The 20,088-nt window shown below is 46.1% G+C and overlaps 1 protein-coding gene across 4 annotated transcripts in view; it reads left to right on the top strand.

Moving 5' to 3' along the window:
- LOC139233196 (tRNA methyltransferase 10 homolog A-like) overlaps positions 1-12,657 on the top strand; it is a 49,879-nt gene extending 37,222 nt beyond the window's left edge. For 2 of the 4 annotated variants that reach the window (XM_070863861.1, XM_070863850.1), the window contains exons 2-8: positions 2,772-2,946; positions 4,654-4,816; positions 8,342-8,413; positions 9,202-9,276; positions 10,001-10,150; positions 10,364-10,469; positions 11,884-12,657. In XM_070863861.1, the coding sequence (XP_070719962.1) occupies positions 2,772-2,946; positions 4,654-4,816; positions 8,342-8,413; positions 9,202-9,276; positions 10,001-10,150; positions 10,364-10,469; positions 11,884-12,152 (1,010 nt within the window). In that variant the 3' untranslated portion in view covers positions 12,153-12,657. Of the gene's footprint in view, positions 1-2,735; positions 2,947-4,653; positions 4,817-8,341; positions 8,414-9,201; positions 9,277-10,000; positions 10,151-10,363; positions 10,470-11,883 lie in introns of all 4 variants that reach the window. The other 2 variants (XM_070863882.1, XM_070863872.1) reach the window with 2 other exon arrangements.
- Positions 12,658-20,088: the final 7,431 nt, after the last annotated feature.

The raw sequence follows: 20,088 nt of genomic DNA, 5'->3' as shown, positions 1-20,088 counted from the left end.
CGCCCCCCCTTGCTCTGTCCCCCCCCTTGCCTCTGTCGCCCCCCCTTGCTCTGTCGCCCCCCCTTGCTCTGTCGCCCCCCCTTGCTCTGTCGCCCCCCCTTGCTCTGTCGCCCCCCCTTGCTCTGTCGCCCCCCCTTGCTCTGTCGCCCCCCCTTGCTCTGTCGCCCCCCCTTGCTCTGTCGCCCCCCTTGCTCTGTCGCCCCCCCTTGCTCTGTCGCCCCCCCTTGCTCTGTCGCCCCCCCTTGCTCTGTCGCCCCCCCTTGCTCTGTCGCCCCCCCTTGCTCTGTCGCCCCCCCTTGCTCTGTCGCCCCCCTTGCTCTGTCGCCCCCCCTTGCTCTGTCGCCCCCCCTTGCTCTGTCGCCCCCCCTTGCTCTGTCGCCCCCCCTTGCTCTGTCGCCCCCCCTTGCTCTGTCGCCCCCCCTTGCTCTGTCGCCCCCCCTTGCTCTGTCGCCCCCCCTTGCTCTGTCGCCCCCCTTGCTCTGTCGCCCCCCCTTGCTCTGTCGCCCCCCCTTGCTCTGTCGCCCCCCCTTGCTCTGTCGCCCCCCCTTGCTCTGTCGCCCCCCCTTGCTCTGTCGCCCCCCCTTGCTCTGTCGCCCCCCCTTGCTCTGTCGCCCCCCCTTGCTCTGTCGCCCCCCCCTTGCTCTGTCGCCCCCCCTTGCTCTGTCGCCCCCCCTTGCTCTGTCGCCCCCCCTTGCTCTGTCGCCCCCCCCTTGCTCTGTCGCCCCCCCTTGCTCTGTCGCCCCCCCTTGCTCTGTCGCCCCCCCTTGCTCTGTCGCCCCCCCTTGCTCTGTCGCCCCCCCTTGCTCTGTCGCCCCCCCTTGCTCTGTCGCCCCCCCTTGCTCTGTCGCCCCCCTTGCTCTGTCGCCCCCCCTTGCTCTGTCGCCCCCCCTTGCTCTGTCGCCCCCCCTTGCTCTGTCGCCCCCCCTTGCTCTGTCGCCCCCCCTTGCTCTGTCGCCCCCCCTTGCTCTGTCGCCCCCCCTTGCTCTGTCGCCCCCCCTTGCTCTGTCGCCCCCCCTTGCTCTGTCGCCCCCCCTTGCTCTGTCGCCCCCCCTTGCTCTGTCGCCCCCCCCTTGCTCTGTCGCCCCCCCTTGCTCTGTCGCCCCCCCTTGCTCTGTCGCCCCCCCTTGCTCTGTCGCCCCCCCTTGCTCTGTCGCCCCCCCTTGCTCTGTCGCCCCCCCTTGCTCTGTCGCCCCCCCTTGCTCTGTCGCCCCCCCTTGCTCTGTCGCCCCCCCTTGCTCTGTCGCCCCCCCTTGCTCTGTCGCCCCCCCTTGCTCTGTCGCCCCCCTTGCTCTGTCGCCCCCCCTTGCTCTGTCGCGCCCCCCTTGCTCTGTCGCCCCCCCTTGCTCTGTCGCCCCCCCTTGCTCTGTCGCCCCCCCCTTGCTCTGTCGCCCCCCCTTGCTCTGTCGCCCCCCCTTGCTCTGTCGCCCCCCCTTGCTCTGTCGCCCCCCCTTGCTCTGTCGCCCCCCCTTGCTCTGTCGCCCCCCTTGCTCTGTCGCCCCCCCTTGCTCTGTCGCCCCCCCTTGCTCTGTCGCCCCCCCTTGCTCTGTCGCCCCCCCTTGCTCTGTCGCCCCCCCTTGCTCTGTCGCCCCCCCTTGCTCTGTCGCCCCCCCTTGCTCTGTCGCCCCCCCTTGCTCTGTCGCCCCCCCCTTGCTCTGTCGCCCCCCCTTGCTCTGTCGCCCCCCCTTGCTCTGTCGCCCCCCCTTGCTCTGTCGCCCCCCCTTGCTCTGTCGCCCCCCCTTGCTCTGTCGCCCCCCCTTGCTCTGTCGCCCCCCCTTGCTCTGTCGCCCCCCCTTGCTCTGTCGCCCCCCCCTTGCTCTGTCGCCCCCCTTGCTCTGTCGCCCCCCCTTGCTCTGTCGCCCCCCTTGCTCTGTCGCCCCCCTTGCTCTGTCGCCCCCCCTTGCTCTGTCGCCCCCCCTTGCTCTGTCGCCCCCCCTTGCTCTGTCGCCCCCCCTTGCTCTGTCGCCCCCCCTTGCTCTGTCGCCCCCCTTGCTCCCCCTTGCTCTGTCGCCCCTTGCTCTGTCGCCCCCCCTTGCTCTGTCGCCCCCCCCTTGCTCTGTCGCCCCCCCTTGCTCTGTCGCCCCCCTTGCTCTGTCGCCCCCCTTGCTCTGTCGCCCCCCCTTGCTCTGTCGCCCCCCCTTGCTCTGTCGCCCCCCCCTTGCTCTGTCGCCCCCCCTTGCTCTGTCGCCCCCCTTGCTCTGTCGCCCCCCCTTGCTCTGTCGCCCCCCCTTGCTCTGTCGCCCCCCCCTTGCTCTGTCGCCCCCCCTTGCTCTGTCGCCCCCCCTTGCTCTGTCGCCCCCCCTTGCTCTGTCGCCCCCCCCCCTTGCTCTGTTGCCCCCCCCTGCTCTGTCGCCCCCCCTCGCTCTGTCTCTCCCCCCTCCGCCCCACCTCGCTCTGTCTCTCCCCCCTCCGCCCCACGTCGCTCTGTCTCCTCCCCCCTTTCTCCAACAGTCTTGCCCACTCATTTAATCTGTCAGTGTCCCTTTGCAAGTTGCTTGCTGCCTTGTTGATTAAGGGTTGTATCAACAATAACTATGGAGATGTTTGTTGATAAAACTGTTTCCTAAGTCTGTGGAAAAGAGGTAATTATTTTTTTAAGTTTATAGAAATTTACTGGCCAAACTATGGAACAATGTTTACTAATGTTACAACGTGCAGTAAGTGTGAATTTATTTGTTTTTAAACATATGTTATAAAATCCATTGATAAATTAATCCAGAAACGGATTTTTTCCCCAGCTTTTAACATCATGATGTAGTGTATTGTTTCAAAAGCCCAGTTTACCATGGCATCTGAAGCATGCGGAGAAGGGACTGAAGCACCCGTGGATGAGAAAGATCAACTGAAGGAGAATGATTGGAATATCGGGAGAACCGAGCCTATGTCCAAAAGACAGATGAAGCGGTTAATGAGGGAGAAACAGTGGCAGGACCAAAGACAGCAACGCAAGTACGTGTTGGGAGCAAGTTATTGTACAAGTATCTCGCTACTTTAATTTCTCCAGTGCCCACTAATGTACGGTGAATGAATAAGGCAAAATCCATTGATTCTCCTAGATTTTTACCAGTGTTTTGAAATAAAAAAAGATAAACTAAGACTTGCATTTATGTAGCACCTTTCACGACCTCAGGACGTCCCAAAGCACTTTATAGCCAATGAATTACTTTTTGAAATGTATTCACTATTGTAATGTAAGAAATGCGGCAGCCAATTTGCGCACAGCAAGCTCCCCCAGACAACAATGTGATAATGACCAGATAATCCATTTTTAGTCGTGGTGGTTGAGGTATAAATATTGGCCAGGACACCAGGGATAACTCTCCGCTCTTCTTCGAATAGTGCCATGGGAGCTTTTACATCCACCTGAGAGAGCAGTTTAACATCTCATCTGAAAGGCGGCACCTCCAACAGTGCAGCATTCTCTCAATACTGCATTGGAGTAGATTTTTGTGCTCAAGTCTCTGGAGTGGGACTGGAACCACAACTTTCTGACTCCGAGGCAAGGGTGCTACCAAGTTAGCCACAGCTGGCACGTGAGGATTGGATTTTGCGATTTCCGCCCATTTTTCTGTGAAAACTCTGAAGCTGTGTCCTCAATTTCTCCCTTTTTCTTATATCCTAAGGTAGACGCAACCTGCACCACAGGGGAACAAGCAGCGAGGCAACAGCCTCTATATCTGCCACCAGTACATCTCTTTTCAGCCATGATGTGGAACCAAAAGTACACCACTGAATGTACTTGGACCACCAATAATGCTTCCTGCATAATGAAGCTATTCAAATGCTAGGTGTAGCTGTAACCATTAACCCTAAGCTACAAAAAACACCGAATATTTTTAAAACAACTAATTTTAAACAATGCCCCAGATTTTGGGGTCAGTGACGAAAGAACATTACATGTACACTTGCCCACAGACGTTCACTTTATATATGAGACTTCAGACTTGTAAAAGTTTCAGGGCCTAAGTGGCGTTTGGCAGTAATTAAGACTGATCACGCATTACAAATTCACTTATACTTGAATGAACAAGCCCTAACTTTTTCTGCAGTGTTTAGTGGGTATCGATCGCACAAGCCCTGCAACTTCATGTTTGTTTCCAAGCCAAGTCTCTGGGTGAGATATCGGTGTAGCAAAGCTTGTGGAGGAGCAGGGCAACTCAAGACAGCAACTTCCTGATTTCCGCGTTTAACTGCACACGTGCAGTCTCCGGAAGTTGCTGTCCGCTTTACTCCATAATAACGGTGACCGCAAAGTCGGGCCATTAATTCTGCTTGATCGATTTACCCTTCGCATCCCCCAATCTTTCTTCTTTCCATTTTTAGTAGCCCCTCGTTATTGCATACACACATAATAAACATTTTTCAGACTACAGTGCAGTGCTTTCTGTAATATATCAACAGGGCATAGTAATCATTCATGACAAATCCCAAGGGTTCTGCCACATGTCAGGGACACGAGATCACGCTAGCCTTGTGCGTTAGATGCTTAATTAAAACTGGGATCATTTATTTTAGACAGTACTCGTTAAAATATCTGCATGGATACATTGAATGGTCAGAAATAGCCATGCTAGCACCTTCTTTCATTCATTAACAGTAAAATTAAAATTCTAAACTAATCACTTTCCATTAATCTTTCTCTTCCTCTGGGGTTAGGCAAAAACGTAAAGAGAAGAAGCTTAAAAGAAGACTAGAACGTCAAACACAGACCGAGGATGAGAATGAAGAGTCTGCCAGGAAACGCTTCAAGAGAGATGTCACTCCGAGTAATGTTCGTGTAGTGCTAGACTGCAGCTTTGATAGTTTAATGGTGTTGAAGGTGAGAAAGAGTGAAAGTTGCACAGTAGTTACATAAAACTACATAGAATTTACAACACAGAAACAGGCCATCCAGTCCATCAGATCTATGCTGGTGTTTATGCTCCACATTAGCCTCTTCCCACCCTACTTCATTCACCCTATCCGAATATTACGTTCTCCATTATGTACTTACCTAGCATCTATGCCATTCATTTCAACTACTTCATGTGGTAGCGAGTTCCTCATTCTAACTACTCTCTGGGTAAAGTTTCTCGAGTTCCCTATTGGATTTATTATGGACCCTAGTTTTGCTCTCCCCACAAGTAGAAACACCTCTACGTCTATCTATCAAACCTCTTCATAAGAACATAAGAAATAGGAGCAGGAGAAGGCCATTTGGCCCTTTGAGCCTGCTCCGCCATTCAATAAGATCATGGCTGATCTGATCATGGACTCAGCTCCGCTTCCCTGCCCACTCCCCATAACCTTTTACTCTTATCGCTCAAAAATCTGTCTATCTCCGCCTTAAATATATTCAATGACCCAGCCTCCACAGCTCTCTGGGTCAGAGAATTCCATAGATTTACAACCCTCTGAGAGAAGAAATTCTTCCTCATCTCAGTTTTAAATGGGCGGCCCCTAATTCTGAGACTAGGGGCCAGACTTTCCCTAAAGGCCCTCAATGCCTGATTGCCCACTGAGAAGCACCACTAACGTTTGGCGAAAAAAGCTGGTGAGAATTTCCATTTTAAAGGTATAAGTAATTAAAAGTAATCGCCCAGCGAGAAAATGGGCGTTGCACACTCATTGTCGGCGGGTAAGTGCAAAGTTAGCAGAATGGGCGGTCGTTACCGGAATGGACGGTAAGTATTAAAATTTAGTCCGAGGCTGCGGTTGGGCCTCGGTTGGGGCGGTGGGGAGGGAACTTAAAAAAAAAAAAAATTTCATTTAAAAAAAATAAACATGTACAAAGCATTCCCAAAACTGTTTTAACCCTAATTGCCATGTTAAAATTAAAAAAAAAACTTAACCTTTAACTTACCTTTCTCTGCAAGGTTCCGCTTACTGCACTGTTTAAGCAGCTTTTACAGGGCGGTTGAGGTCAAATTTACCCCCTGGCAGTTGTTCTCGGCGTTGCACGTGGGCGGTTTGGTCCCGGCGGGCGACTTCAGATGTGGGCGATAACGTTCAAAAACTTGTGTGGAAACTCTCGCCGGGCGAAAAACCAGCTGTAACGGCGCGAAAATAGCTGACCATGAAGCCGAAAGTCTGGCCCATAGTTCCCTAGTTTTAGTTTCCCCTATGAGTGGAAAGATCCTCTCTGCATCCACCTTGTCAAGCCTCCTCATTATCTTATATGTTTTGATAAGATCTCCTCTCATTCTTCTGAACTCCAATGTGTATAGGCCCAACCTACTCAACCTATCTTCATAAGTCAATCCCCTCATCTCCGGAATCAACCTAGTGAATCTTCTCTGAGCAGCCTCCACAGCAAGTATAGTCTTCCTTAAGTATGGAGACCAAAACTGTATGCAGTACTCCAGGGGTGGCCTCACCAATACCTTGTACAGTTGTAACAGGACTTCCCTACTTTTATACTCTATTCCCCTTGCAATAAAGGCCAACATTCCATTTGCCTTCCTGATTATTTGCTGTAACTGCATACTCACTTTTTGTGTTTCATGCACAAGAGCCCCCAGGTCCCTCTGTACTACAGCATTTTGTAATTGCTCCCCATTTAAATAATAATTTGCTTTTTTATTTTTCCTACCAAAGTGGATAACCTCACATTTTCCCACATTATACTCCATCTGCCAATTTTTTGCCCACTCACTGAGCCTGTCTATATCACTTTGCAGATTCTTTGTGTCCTCCTCACAACTTGCTTTCCCACCCATCTTTATATCAGCAGTGGTATATTTGGACTTTCAGAAGGCTTTCGACAAGGTCCCACACAGGAGATTAATGTGCAAAGTTAGAGCACATGGGATTGGGGGTAGTGTGCTGACATGGATTGAGAACTGGTTGTCAGACAGGAAGCAAAGAGTAGGAGTAAATGGGTACTTTTCAGAATGGCAGGCAGTGACTAGTGGGGTACCGCAAGGTTCTGTGCTGGGGCCCCAGCTGTTTACACTGTACATTAGTGATTTAGATGAGGGGATTAAATGTAGTATCTCCAAATTTGCGGATGACACTAAGTTGGGTGGCAGTGTGAGCTGCGAGGAGGATGTTGTGAGGCTGCAGAGCGACTTGGATAGGTTAGGTGAGTGGGCAAATGCATGGCAGATGAAGTATAATGTGGATAAATGTGAGGTTATCCACTTTGGTGGTAAAAACAGAGAGACAGACTATTATCTGAATGGTGACAGATTAGGAAAAGGGGAGGTGCAAAGAGACCTGGGTGTCATGGTACATCAGTCATTGAAGGTTGGCATGCAGGTGCAGCAGGCGGTTAAGAAAGCAAATGGCATGTTGGCCTTCATAGCAAGGGGATTTGAGTACAGGGGCAGGGAGGTGTTGCTACAGTTGTACAGGGCATTGGTGAGGCCACACCTGGAGTATTGTGTACAGTTTTGGTCTCCTAACCTGAGGAAGGACATTCTTGCTATTGAGGGAGTGCAGCGAAGGTTCACCAGACTGATTCCCGGGATGGCGGGACTGACCTATCAAGAAAGACTGGATCAACTGGGCTTGTATTCACTGGAGTTCAGAAGAATGAGAGGGGACCTCATAGAAACATTTAAAATTCTGACGGGGTTAGACAGGTTAGATGCAGGAAGAATGTTCCCAATGTTGGGGAAGTCCAGAACCAGAGGTCACAGTCTAAGGATAAGGGGTAAGCCATTTAGGGCCGAGATGAGGAGAAACTTCTTCACCCAGAGAGTGGTGAACCTGTGGAATTCTCTACCACAGAAAGTTGTTGAGGCCAATTCACTAAATATATTCAAAAAGGAGTTAGATGAGGTCCTTACTACTGGGGGGATCAAGGGGTATGGCGAGAAAGCAGGAATGGGGTACTGAAGTTGAATGTTCAGCCATGAACTCATTGAATGGCGGTGCAGGCTAGATGGGCCGAATGGCCTACTCCTGCACCTATTTTCTATGTTTCTATGTTTCTAAATAAAAGGTTGCCTCTGCCGTTCCTTCTCCTGCAGTGTTCATAATTTCGACCCGTAGCCCCATCCACACCATTGAAAATACTTCCTTTTCCAAATAGCCAAGTTTCTCACAGCAGTTTTAAGTGATTTTTTTATGTTGTATTCCTGGTATGGGTATAAAAAATGAAAATCAGCCAGATAATTGACAGGAATGCACTGTGCTTGCATTCTAAACTTGTTGTATTATCTCATTATTTTCCCCTTTTTTCCCATTATTAAATGGTTTTGTGTGAGAATATTATTAGAATTAGCAGTAATGGGAGTTTTTAAGTGTAAAGTGTATTGTTTTTTTTCTATTTCACTGCCGAGGCCTTGATATATTTCAGTGTTAAATGCACAAAACTAAAGTGTGTGCATAATGGTTAAAATTGCTTTTTAAAATTTAGGATGTCAAAAAGCTGCATAAACAGATTCAGAGGTGTTATGCCGAAAATCGAAAAGCAACGCATCCTGTAAAGGTGAGTCTTGGCATCCATTTTGATTTGCGTCTTTGGAGAACAAGAATAAACAAAACTGAAAATGGCACCATCCTCTTAAATATGACACTTCCGATCTGAAATACCATCAGTCTTTGTCAAGGAACAGTCCTCGAATTCTTACAAACTACTGATAAAATATATTCGATGTGGCTGACTTTCTGATCAGAGGTTCCCTTTTCCACATTGCTCTTATTTTGCCTTTTAAATTGCTTAAGAGACTGAGGCATTGAGTTACGGTGTCTCTGTACTTCGCTGACCACTCCCACTGCGCCCCTCTGTAGGGAATTCGACTCGACTCCAATTGAATACAATAATACTTTATTTAAGACTTGTAAAACTTAACACATTACAGTACATGACTGATAGTTTACAGAACCAAGCAAACAATATATTACCCGCTCTGTGCTGGATACATGTTGTGCCTCTTGCTGTTTCGTGATGGGTCTGTCCCCTTCCTCTTGGATGTTTGCCATCGCCTCTCACCTCCAGATTTTTCTACACTAAACAGCCTTGAGCGCTTCTCCTTTACACGCCAGAAAACGGAACTACCCACAGCCTAATCCAATCAGCACATACCGCATTTGCATCCCTTGTTTTCATTAATGTTCCTGATCTGATCACATTTCTGATCAGATTCCCGATCATGTATTGTCTTCCTTGCATTGTAACTGAGGTTTGTTCGGCTTCAATAACGGCGCCATTCTTTTATTATATTCCTGACAGTGGACTTTCAGTAGGTATTCATCCTAGTTTTCTTTTCTCACAAGATGTGTTTGACCAGTCATGGTGGACAGTTGAAGAAGAATATGGATGAGAATGACAAAGGATGGGTTAACTGGAAGGTACGAAGTAATTTCACACAAAATAGTTGTCAAACTGGAAACAAGGAAACACTGACTCAAGAATGAATAGAGCAGTGATTGGCCAGGTGATCAGGAGCTGTCGTTTCCATAGGGCTGTGTGTTAAGACATTACGCTCTGTTGATACTCATGGAGAAACTATTCCAATGTTCTCCTGGGCGGCCTCCCATTTTTACACCCTCCATAAAGTTGAACACATTCCAAACTCTACTGTCCATATAGTCCCGTTCACCCAACCCTGTGCTCGCTGATCTACATTGGCTCCCAGTCTGGCAACACCTCAATTTAAAAATTCTCATCCTTGTTTTCAAATCCCTTCATGGCCTCTCCCCTCCCTATCTCTGTAATCTCTTCCAGCTGTACAACCGTCTGAGATCTCTGGGGTCCTGCAATTCTAGCTTTCTACGCGTCCATGATTTTAATGGCCCACCATTGTCCGCTCTGCCTTCAGCTGCCTAGGCCCTCCGCACTGGAATTCCTTCCCTAAGGCTCTCCGCCTATCTACCTGTCTCTACTCCTTTAAGACTCTTAAAACCTACCCCTCATCTGTTCTAATATCTTCTTATGTGGCTTGGTGTCAAATTTTGTTTGATTGCTCCTGTGAAGCACCTTGGGGTGTTTTACTACAGTAAAGGTACTGTATAAATGCAAGTTGTTGAATTACTAATGGCAATGACATGCTTTATTGTCATTTCACTTTGTTAGGGAATCATTGTTACCTCTGAGCACTTCATTGAAGCAATGAAGAAGGAAGACCTGGTTTATCTCACCTCTGATTCTCCTAACATGCTGAACGAGTTGGATGCAACAAAAGCTTATATCATAGGTGGCTTGGTGGATCATAATCACCACAAGGTATTCTGCGCATCTTCTACATTCTAAAACTATCATTTGGTGATTAGAGATAACTGAGAGATTGCAGCCGTGTGCAAGCCTTTAATGGCACAATACCAATTCAAGTTGTTGTTGAAGGTCGCTTAATACAGTCCAACAAAACAAAATGTAAGCGCTTTTAGAAAACTGATTCAACATTACTTTATCTTGACTTTTCAATGGCTGCCATTTCAGGGTCTAACGTACAATAACGCACTGGAGTTGGGAATCGCACATGCCCAGCTTCCTCTTGGAAACTATGTGAAAATGGATAGCCGGAAAGTATTGACTGTAAATCACGGTAAGTACTATAATGAGCTGAGTTTTCTCCTGTGATAAGGACATGTAGTTTAACTGCAATATTTAATATACAGCTCATGTATTTTGTGCCGATGATCTGCAACAATTTGTTTAAAACAACATGTTGCAAATAAATTGGCCTTTTTATAAATTAGATTTAATTCCAAAATGAGACTAATGCGATATTTGAAGTGCTCTGAAAGCTGTTGTACGGAAAACTGGTGTTCAACACAATGTGTTGTTCAACACAATGTGTTGCTCATCATTTCATTCTTTTTTTAATCAATGGGAGTATAATCTAGTTAAGGGAGAAAAAATACACGACATGAAAATATCGATTACAAATTTCCTTCCAAAAATACAAAAAGAGGCATAGAGTATAAAAACAAGGACGTTATGCTAAACCGTTATTAAATCACTGGTTAGGCCTCAGCTGGAGTTTTGTGTCCAATTCTGGGCACCACACTTTAGGAAGGATGCTAAAGCTTTGGAGAAGGTGCAGAAGAGATTTACTAGAATGGTATCCGGGATGAGGGACTTCAGTTATGTGGAGAGACTAGAGAAATTGGGATTGTTCTGGAAGCAGAGAAGGTTGAGGGGAGATTTAATGGAGGTGTTCAAAATCACTAAGGGTTTTGATAGAGTAAATAAGGAGAAACTTGCAGAAGGATCGGTAACCAGAGGACACAGATTTAAGGTATTTGAAAAAAGAACCAGAGGTGAGGTGAGAATTTTTTTATGCAGCGAGTTGTTGTGATCTGGAATGCACCGCCTGAAAAGGTGGTGGAATCAGAATCAGAAGTAACTTTCAAAAGGGAATTAGATAAATACTTGAAGGGGAGAAAATTGTTATTATAATGGGGAAAGAGCCGGGGGAGTGGGACTAATTGGATAGCTCTTTCAAAGAGCGGGCACAGACACAATGGGCAAAATTGCCTCCTTTTGTGCTGTAAAATTCAATAAGTAAATAAAGTCAGGTATCACATTGTAGCACCACGGTAAGGTGACGGAGTGGTGCGATACACGTCTGATTTGCTGAGTCTGTGATCGCAGTTGCATCCTTTGTTTTGCAGAGATGCCTATCCACAAAGAAAGAAGGATGGGAAATGAGGGAGTGGGGTTATAGAGTAAAGGGAGACTCATCATTGGGCCATGCAGTTGACTCGAGCAATCTAGGCACAGGTGTGGGAACAAACCTTCTTGCCGGTCCTTTGGACCCACATGGCTCAGTGAGATAATGAAGGGGTACAATGAATGCATAATATACTTTCAAACAAGAACAAAAGTCACCTTTGGTGTTTCTCGGTGCATACCCACTCCACTAAGTGTCACCAACTTTAAAGTCGGGCACAAGTAAAATGCCACGTCCATCCTAGCATCTGATACCTAAATGGGGATTGTTTTCCTTCCCACAGTCTTTGAGATAATCCTAGCCTATATAGAGAAGCAGAACTGGCAGGAAGCCTTTTTCACTATCCTGCCACAGCGCAAAGGAGCGGTTCCTGCAGGCCAACCTTGCAGCTTCGAACATAACGGGCCTGATGGTGACTCTGACACTTGTGATTCCACAGAGAATGGTACAGCAGGATCGGAAGCTGTTGCACTCGAGGACCAGCTGCCCAGTGAATTAAATTGTGAAGCGAGAGGCACAAAAATTAGTGAAGAAATGGATGGTGAAACGTAGCACTCTCTCTATTTGATGAAATACTTTAACCGTTGTTTCGAGGTTTCACTTTGTAAGGAAAATGATCCAAAAGCAAACTTTTGATTTGGCCTCATAACACTTGCGTTTGTCTCTTGTATTCTCACGTGACACTTAAGTCGCTGTGAGTACAGAGACATATTTTTGGACAACATATTTGATTCATTTAAAATATTTTAAGCAAGATTGCTATTTGTTTCTAAGTTAATTACTTTACTTGACCTTGTAAATCATTGTTACAGTTATTGGAATTTAAAATTACAATGCATGCAGTCAGTGCCAACTTTCATGTTGGTAACTTTTGTTGCTTTGGATTAGTCTAATGAATTCTGTCTAGATTGTGCATAGAGCTATTCCTAATTGCTTTACAAAGTCACTGACTAGGTTGGAAAATGTTGTTTATTTCCTCAGATTGAATGTGTCTTCTGTGAATGTGCCCTTTGTACATAATAAATATAAACAAGAATGCATCTGATTCAAAAACGAATCCAGTCTCTTGCAGTATTTCTATTATTACGGTGCTCACATTTAATGTAAATTGGTAACATGCTATAAAAAGAATGAAAGACTTGCATTTATATAGTGCCTTTCACGACCTCAGGGTGTGCCAAAGTGCTTTACAGCCAATGAAGTACTTTTGAAGTACAATCTAACTGTTGTAAGTAGAAAACGTGGCAGCCAATTTGTGCACACCAAGCTGCCACAAACAGCAATGTGATAATAACCAGATCATTTTTTAGTGATGTTGATTGAGGGATAAATATTGGACAGGATACCAGCGATAACTCACTTGCTCCTCTTCGAAATAATGCCACGGGATTCTTTCTGTCCACCCGAAAGACAGCACCTCCAATAGTGCATCACTCCCTCAGTACTGAACTGGAGTGTCAGCTTAGATTTTTGTGCTCAAGTCTTTGGAGTGGGACTTGAGCCCACAATCTTCTGACTCCAAGGCGAGAGTGCTACCCACTGAGCAATGGCAGATACCTTAAGAAAAAACAATTCGCATTTTCATAGGAGCAAACCCGATGGTCATCAACTAACAATATTGGTAAGCTACTTAAATTTCAGCATGCTACACTTCAAGTACAATAGAATCAACGACTAGTCAACTTGTCTTGGACATTTACATTTATAGATACTTGCATATCAATAATAATTATGATCATACTTACTGACGGATCAACCTTTGGATGTTAATAATCATAACTTTTTATTTGTAATGTCCAACACAAAGAGCCGGGCAGCACACTACTTTTAGAATGAGTGTCCAGGATAATTCACTGCATGAAGATCCGTCTTAAAAATGGTCGCAAGTTCACTGTTGGCAGAACAATACACCAGCTATCTCGGGTCCAAAAGTAAAGAAAAAAAAGACTTGCATTTATATAGCACCTTTCACCACCTCAGGATGTCCTAAAGTGCTTTACAGACAATGAAATAGTTTTGCAGTGTAGTCACTTTGTAATGTAGGAAACGTGACAACCAATTTGGACACAGCAAGCTCCCACAAACAGCAATGTATTAATGACCAACAACTTGTATTTATATCTGTATCGCCCCTTTAACATAGTGAAACGTCTCAAGGTGCTTCACAGGAGTATTATGAGATAAAAAACATTTACACTGAGCCGCCTAAGGAGAAATTAGGACACGTGACCAAAAGCTTTGTCAAAGAGGTAGGTTTTAAAGAGCGTCTTGAAGGAGGATAAAGAGGCGGAGAGGTTTAGGCAGGGAATTTCAGAGCTTGGGGCGTAGGCAACAGAAGGCACGGCCACCAATGGTTGAGCGTTTATAATCAGGGATGCTCAAGAGGGCAGAATTAGAGAAGCGCAGACATCTCGGGGCTGGAGGAGATTACAGCATTCGGGAGGGGCGAGGCTCTGGAGGGATTTGAACAGAAGGATGAGAATTTTGAAATTGAGGCGTTGCTTAACTGGGAGCCAATGTAGGTTAGCGAGTACAGGGGTGATGGGCAAGTGGGACTTTACTGTGAGTTAGGACACGGGCAGCCGAGTTTTGGATCACCTCTAGTTTATATAGGGTAGAATGTGGGAGGCCAGCCTGGAGTGTGTTCGAATAGTCAAGTCCAGAGGTAATAAAGGCATAGATGAGAGCTTCAGCAGCGGATGAGCTGAGGCAAGGGCAGAGACAGGCGATGTTACGCAGATGGAAATAGGCAGTCTTAGTTATGCTGTGGATATGTGATCAAAAGCTCATTTCAGGGTCAAATATGACACCAAGGTTGCAAACAGTCTGGTTGGGGACAGGAATGGAGTCAGTGGCAGGGACCAAAAATAATGGCTTCGGTCTTCCCAACATTCAATTGGAGAAGATTTCTGCTCATCCAGAACTGGATGTTGGACAAGCAGTCTGACAATTTAGAGACCGAGGAGGGGTCAAGAGAAGTGGCAGTGAGGTAGAGGTGGGTGTCATCAGTGTACAAGTGGAAACTGATGCTGTTTTTTTGGATGATGTCGCCAAGGGACAACATGTAGATGAGAAATAGGAGAGGGCCAAGGATAGATTCTTGGGGGACACCAGAGGTAACAATGCGGGGACGGGAAGAGAAGCCATTGCAGGTGATTCTCTGGCTATGATTAGATAGATAAGAATGGAACCAGGCGAGTGCAGTCCCACCCAGCTGGACAACGGTGGAGAGGATAGAATGGTCAGCCACTGCAGACTGCAGACAAGTCCAGAAGGACGAGGAGGAGATTTTTAAAAATTCGTTCTGAGAGGTGGGCATCCCTGGCGAGGCCAGCATTTATTGCCCATCCCTCATTGCCCTTGAACAGATGGTGGTGAGCCGCTTTCTTCAACCGCTGCATCCGTGTGATGAAGGTACTCCCACAGTGATGTTTGGGAGGGAGTTCCAGGATTTTGACCCAGCGACAAGGGAACAAGGAACGGCTATATACTTCCAAGTCAGGATGGTATGTGATTTCGAGGGGAACGTGGTGCTGGTGGTGTTCCCACGCGCCTGCTGCTGTATTCACAGTCACAAAGGATGTCATTTGTGGCTTTGATGTGAACCGTATTGGTACAGTGGCAGGTACGGAAACCGGATTGGAGGGATGGAAATATGGAATTGCGGGAAAGATTGGCACGGATTTGGGAGGTGACAACACATTCAAGGACTTTGGAGAGGAAAGGGAGGTTGAAGATGGGTCAGTAGTTTGCAAGGACAGAGGGGTCGAGAGTTGTTTTTTTGAGGAGAGGGGTGATGATAGCAGATTTGAGGGAGAGGGGGACAGTACCTGAGGAGAGAGAACTGTTAACAATGTCAGCTAACATGGGAGCCAGAAAAGGAAGTTGGGGCAGTCAGCAGTTTGGTGGGAATAGTGTCAAGGGAGCAGGAAGTGGTCTCACGGACAGGATGAGCTTGGAAAGGTCATGAGGGGAGATCGGAGTTAAACTGGAGAAAGATGTGAGGGTTAGGGCAGGGGGGATCCTTAGAGGAAGTTTGGCCCGGTGGGCTAGGGGAAGGAGGGGAAGGAAGGGAAGAGGCAGAGGCGGCTGAACGGATGGTCTCAATCTTAGAGACAAAGAAGTCTATGAGCTCCTCACACTTATTGTCAGAGATGAGGGTGAAACCTGGGGAAAGCGGTTTAAAAGGACAGTTACCAGTGGAGAATAGAAGCTGGGGTGTATCTTCACATTCCAGAATGATTCTGGAATAGTAAACAATTTTGGCCTACGAGAACAGGACCCGATAATGCTTTATGTGGTCCAACCAGATCTGGCAGTGAATGGCTAAACCAGTAGTCCGCCATATTCGTTCAAGTCTCTGTCCCTTCGACTTAAGGGAGCGAAGATCAGGGCTTCAGGTACCAGGGGCAACGGCCAGGGTGAATGAGAGTAATTGTTGTAAAAGGGACGAGGGCATCAATGGTGGTGGTGACCAGATTTAGTTTTGTTGATTGAGGGATAAGTATAGGCCAGGGAATGGGAGAACTCTCCTGCTCTTCTTCGCGATAGTGCCATAAGATTTTTTACGTCCGCCTGAGGGCAGACGGGGCCTCGGTTTAACATCTCGGACAGTGCAGTACTCAAGGAGTGCACTGGTGTATCAACCTAGTGTTAAGTCCTGACTCTAATGTACTGACTTACACGAGACACATGCTGAAGTCGAGGTCACTCAGGACCAGTACCTTTAATTCCAGCTCTCCAGTCCTGCACTTGCCTGAGACCTCCCTTTATATACCATAGTGGGACAGGTATGGAGTGTCTCCTGCAAGTGCACCCCTGGTGGTAAGGTATGCTTATTGTTATAGGTCATTTCCAGTTACAGAGATGTATAGCATAGTAAGATACAGTTATATAAAGTAATGTGAGATACATGACACCTAGATTTTTGTCTCAAGTGAGACTTGAACCCACAATCTTCTGATCCTGAGGCGAGTGTTGCCAACTGAGCCATGGCTGACTAATATTTTATTAACTGGTGCAGTCAGGAAAAGGGTCTGAGTAAACAGATATTCATTTTTCACTGATATACTGGAGAAAGAGAAAAAGTACATTACTGAAGTCAGCACAGCAGTGACGATATATCCAGCAAGGTGAGAGCTTAGGTGGTGAGTATAGCAAGGTCAGAAAGATAAACCTTACAAATTAACTATCTATGCACACAACCTGCATCAATAGCTAATTCTGAACAGTGACTTTTTATAAGTAGAACATATTTCACAGTAGATGATTCCCATTTACTAAGAGCAAGCCATTAAAGACTCGAATATAGAATTCTGCATGTTTTTACTGCAGATTTCCACGGATTACAGGATAACAATCGGCACCCAACAGCTCCTAATCATTTGCTGTAAATCTTGTTACCAATCCCTTCCTCTATGCAATGTAAGAGATGCTTGTTGGCACTGCCTGGTTTTGTATCCAATGATTTGTGATGTGTTTGTGTCCATTTTACCAATTTTGGATTTAAATTTTCTGGAACGCTAGCCTTTAAAACTGATTTCCATCCAATGAAAACCCTTTTTAAAAAAAAAAATATATATATACATCTCCAAATTCTGGTGGTAGCAGAGCAGATAAGAAGAAAATTAAAATGCAAACTTTTAGAATGGCCAGGAAACTTTAAATTTTTTTATTTTAAAGTAAAGAAAAAAGTGAATAGAAAGGAAGTGGAAACTGGATGTAAACATTTTAATTTTTATGTAAAATTTTTATTTAGGTTTACTATTTTAGTAATAAATGAGCATGTAACTGAGCCACAGAGACCAGAAAGTCCCAGGTTCATTTCCTGAAGAGGGTAGAGGTAACTGATCATCGGAACAGGAGTAAGCCATTTAGCCCCTCGAGACTGTTTCGGCATTCAATGAGATCATGGCTGACCTGTAATCTAACTCTGTACCCGCCTTTGGCCCATATCCCTTAATGCCTTTGGTTAACAGAAACCACATCAATCTCAGATTTAAAATTAACAATTGTCCCAACATCAACTGCTGTTTGCGCAAGAGAGTTCCAACCTTCTACCACCCTCTATGTTTTTAGGCTATACCCCCTAGTCCTAGATTCCTCAACCAGCGGAAATAGTTTCTCTCTATCTGCCCTATCAATTCCACTTAATATCACAGCAGCCTAACTGTAAGTAGGAATGCTGCAATTAAGACTTTGCATAAGGGGAGGGGAGTGAGTCTGGGTTTCAGCTCCTACTCACTAATTGATGACCCTGATGGAAAGTGCGTGTGTAAGGACAGAATCAGGCTCAGCTGTGATACCCCCACAGCTGAATAGCCTGCTTAATACATAGAAGAATGGCCACAGAGGCGCTGTACCATAACCATAGAAGGATTTTTTTTTAAATGGGCGTTTTTAAAAACTGCAGTAGCGATTCCTGAAGTTTGAGCAGCTTTTTTACATTAAGCTCTGATTGGTCCCCTTGGATGATGTCTTGATTGCTAATTGGTCTCCTTAGAACATAAGAACATAAAGGAGTAGGCCACCTGGCCCCTCGAGCCTGCTTCGCCATTTAATAAGATCATGGCTGATCTGATCATGGACTCAGCTCCACTTCCCTGTCCGCTCCCCATAACCCTTTATTCCCTTATTGCTCAAAAATCTGTCTATCTCCGCCTTAAATATATTCAATGGCCCAGCCTCCACAGCTCTCTGTGGCAGAGAATTCCATAGATTTACAACCCTCTGAGAGAAGAAATTCCTCCTCATCTCAGTTTTAAATGAGCGGCCCCTTACTCTGAGACTATGTCCCCTAGTTTTAGTTTCCCCTATGAGTGGAAATATCCTCTCTGCAACCAGCTTGTCGAGCCCCCTCATCATCTTATATGTTTCGATAAGATCACCTCTCATTCTTCTAAACTCCAATGTGTATAAGCTTAACCTATCTTCAAAGTCAACCCCCTCATTGCCGGAATCAATCTAGTGAACCTTCTCTGAACAGCCTCCAATGCAAGTATTAAATACCGAGACCAAAACTGTACACAGTACTCCAGGTGTAGGACAAGATACACCCAGCAGTTTCTCTGGAATGTGTAATTAGATCCTCCCTGCCTATGTAACTCGTTACTTTGCAAAGTGTAATTTGAGCCATTTTGACTGCTGAATCCAGCCAAAACAGAGCTCACTTGAAACAGACAGAGCTCACCCTCACGAGTTAAGACCTTCTCCCACCCACAAACAATCAATACCATTCTTCCTGGAATTCTTAACAGGAAAAATAAATGTCATTATTGTCAGAGACATAGGTTTATGATTACAGATTCTCTGAGTCATCGTAGTAGCAAAATAGCAACAAATTAAATTAACGGGATGATTAATTCCATCAAAATAGAGCTTGTTAGCAATTGGAATTTAGATTACAGGGGTAAATAAAGAACGAAATGATCACATACTCGTTGAAACATAGTAATTCTGTACTGTTGAGACTATGGAAATATCATCTGTGGAAAGGAGCCAACCAAGTTTGAATAATGATGTTGTAACTGTACATAGATATTGTGGAATTAAGCTTGATTATATTTGAGACTGGAGAACATTTTCAGCATTGACCCTCTGGAGAATAAATATGTGATGCAAAACCAATGATAAGTCAGACTGTCGGTAGTCTGGGAAACAATGGACTTGATGGGGATTAGCCGCCTATTACAGAAGCTGCTCATTTTCCTTTCCAACGATTTCAATGGAACAGAAATTAAGCGCTTTCTACAATGGGCAGGTGATCTGTTCTGTTGGGTTACCACCCAACGGAGAAAGTTGGAAATTGTCCCCAATTTGTCAAATGGCCTTTCCTTGTTGCATGCTTTCTTCTTTGGCAGATGGAGTATAATGTTGGAAAGTGTGAGGTCATGCACTTTGGCAGAAAAAAAAATCAAAGAGCAAGTTATTATTTAAATGGAGAAAGATTGCAAAGTGCCGCAGTACAGCGGGACCTGGGGGTACTTGTGCATGAAACACAAAAGGATAGTGTTATGTTCTTAATAAAGTGGTGTAACTGAGTACTGTAGACATGAGTAAGTGTGACCTCTGTTCCTTTATTCTACTCCAGAGTGTTCGTATAGCATGGGAGGCCTGTTTATATACAGCGCTCCCAAGGGATGCTGGGATCCCTTGGGACTTCAACAGGTATGCTCTCTGGTGGCGGTACAATACTGGTTACATAGGGTTGCATACATAACATCACTCCCTCCCAAAGTCAATAGTACACTTATTTACAGGGTGAGACGATCTGGAGCCTTTCGGTCCCTAGTCGATCGTCTTGGTACAAATGCAGGTGTAGGTCAGTTGGTTGGTTCTTCGCTGGGTTGCTGTGCAGCTGGCCTTGTTGGGCTGCTCGGGATGGTGAGTTCAGCTTCGTGGTCAACCGTGATGTCGGTTGCCACTTGTGTGTGTGTGGGAGAGTCAAAGCTGGTGGTGTCCTCTTTGGGTTGCTCGTGGCTGTCTGTGA

This window comes from Pristiophorus japonicus, chromosome 2 (genome assembly GCF_044704955.1).
Source record: "Pristiophorus japonicus isolate sPriJap1 chromosome 2, sPriJap1.hap1, whole genome shotgun sequence".
Lineage (NCBI taxonomy): Eukaryota > Metazoa > Chordata > Chondrichthyes > Pristiophoridae > Pristiophorus > Pristiophorus japonicus.
This window is presented reverse-complemented; position numbering and strand designations above follow the sequence as displayed.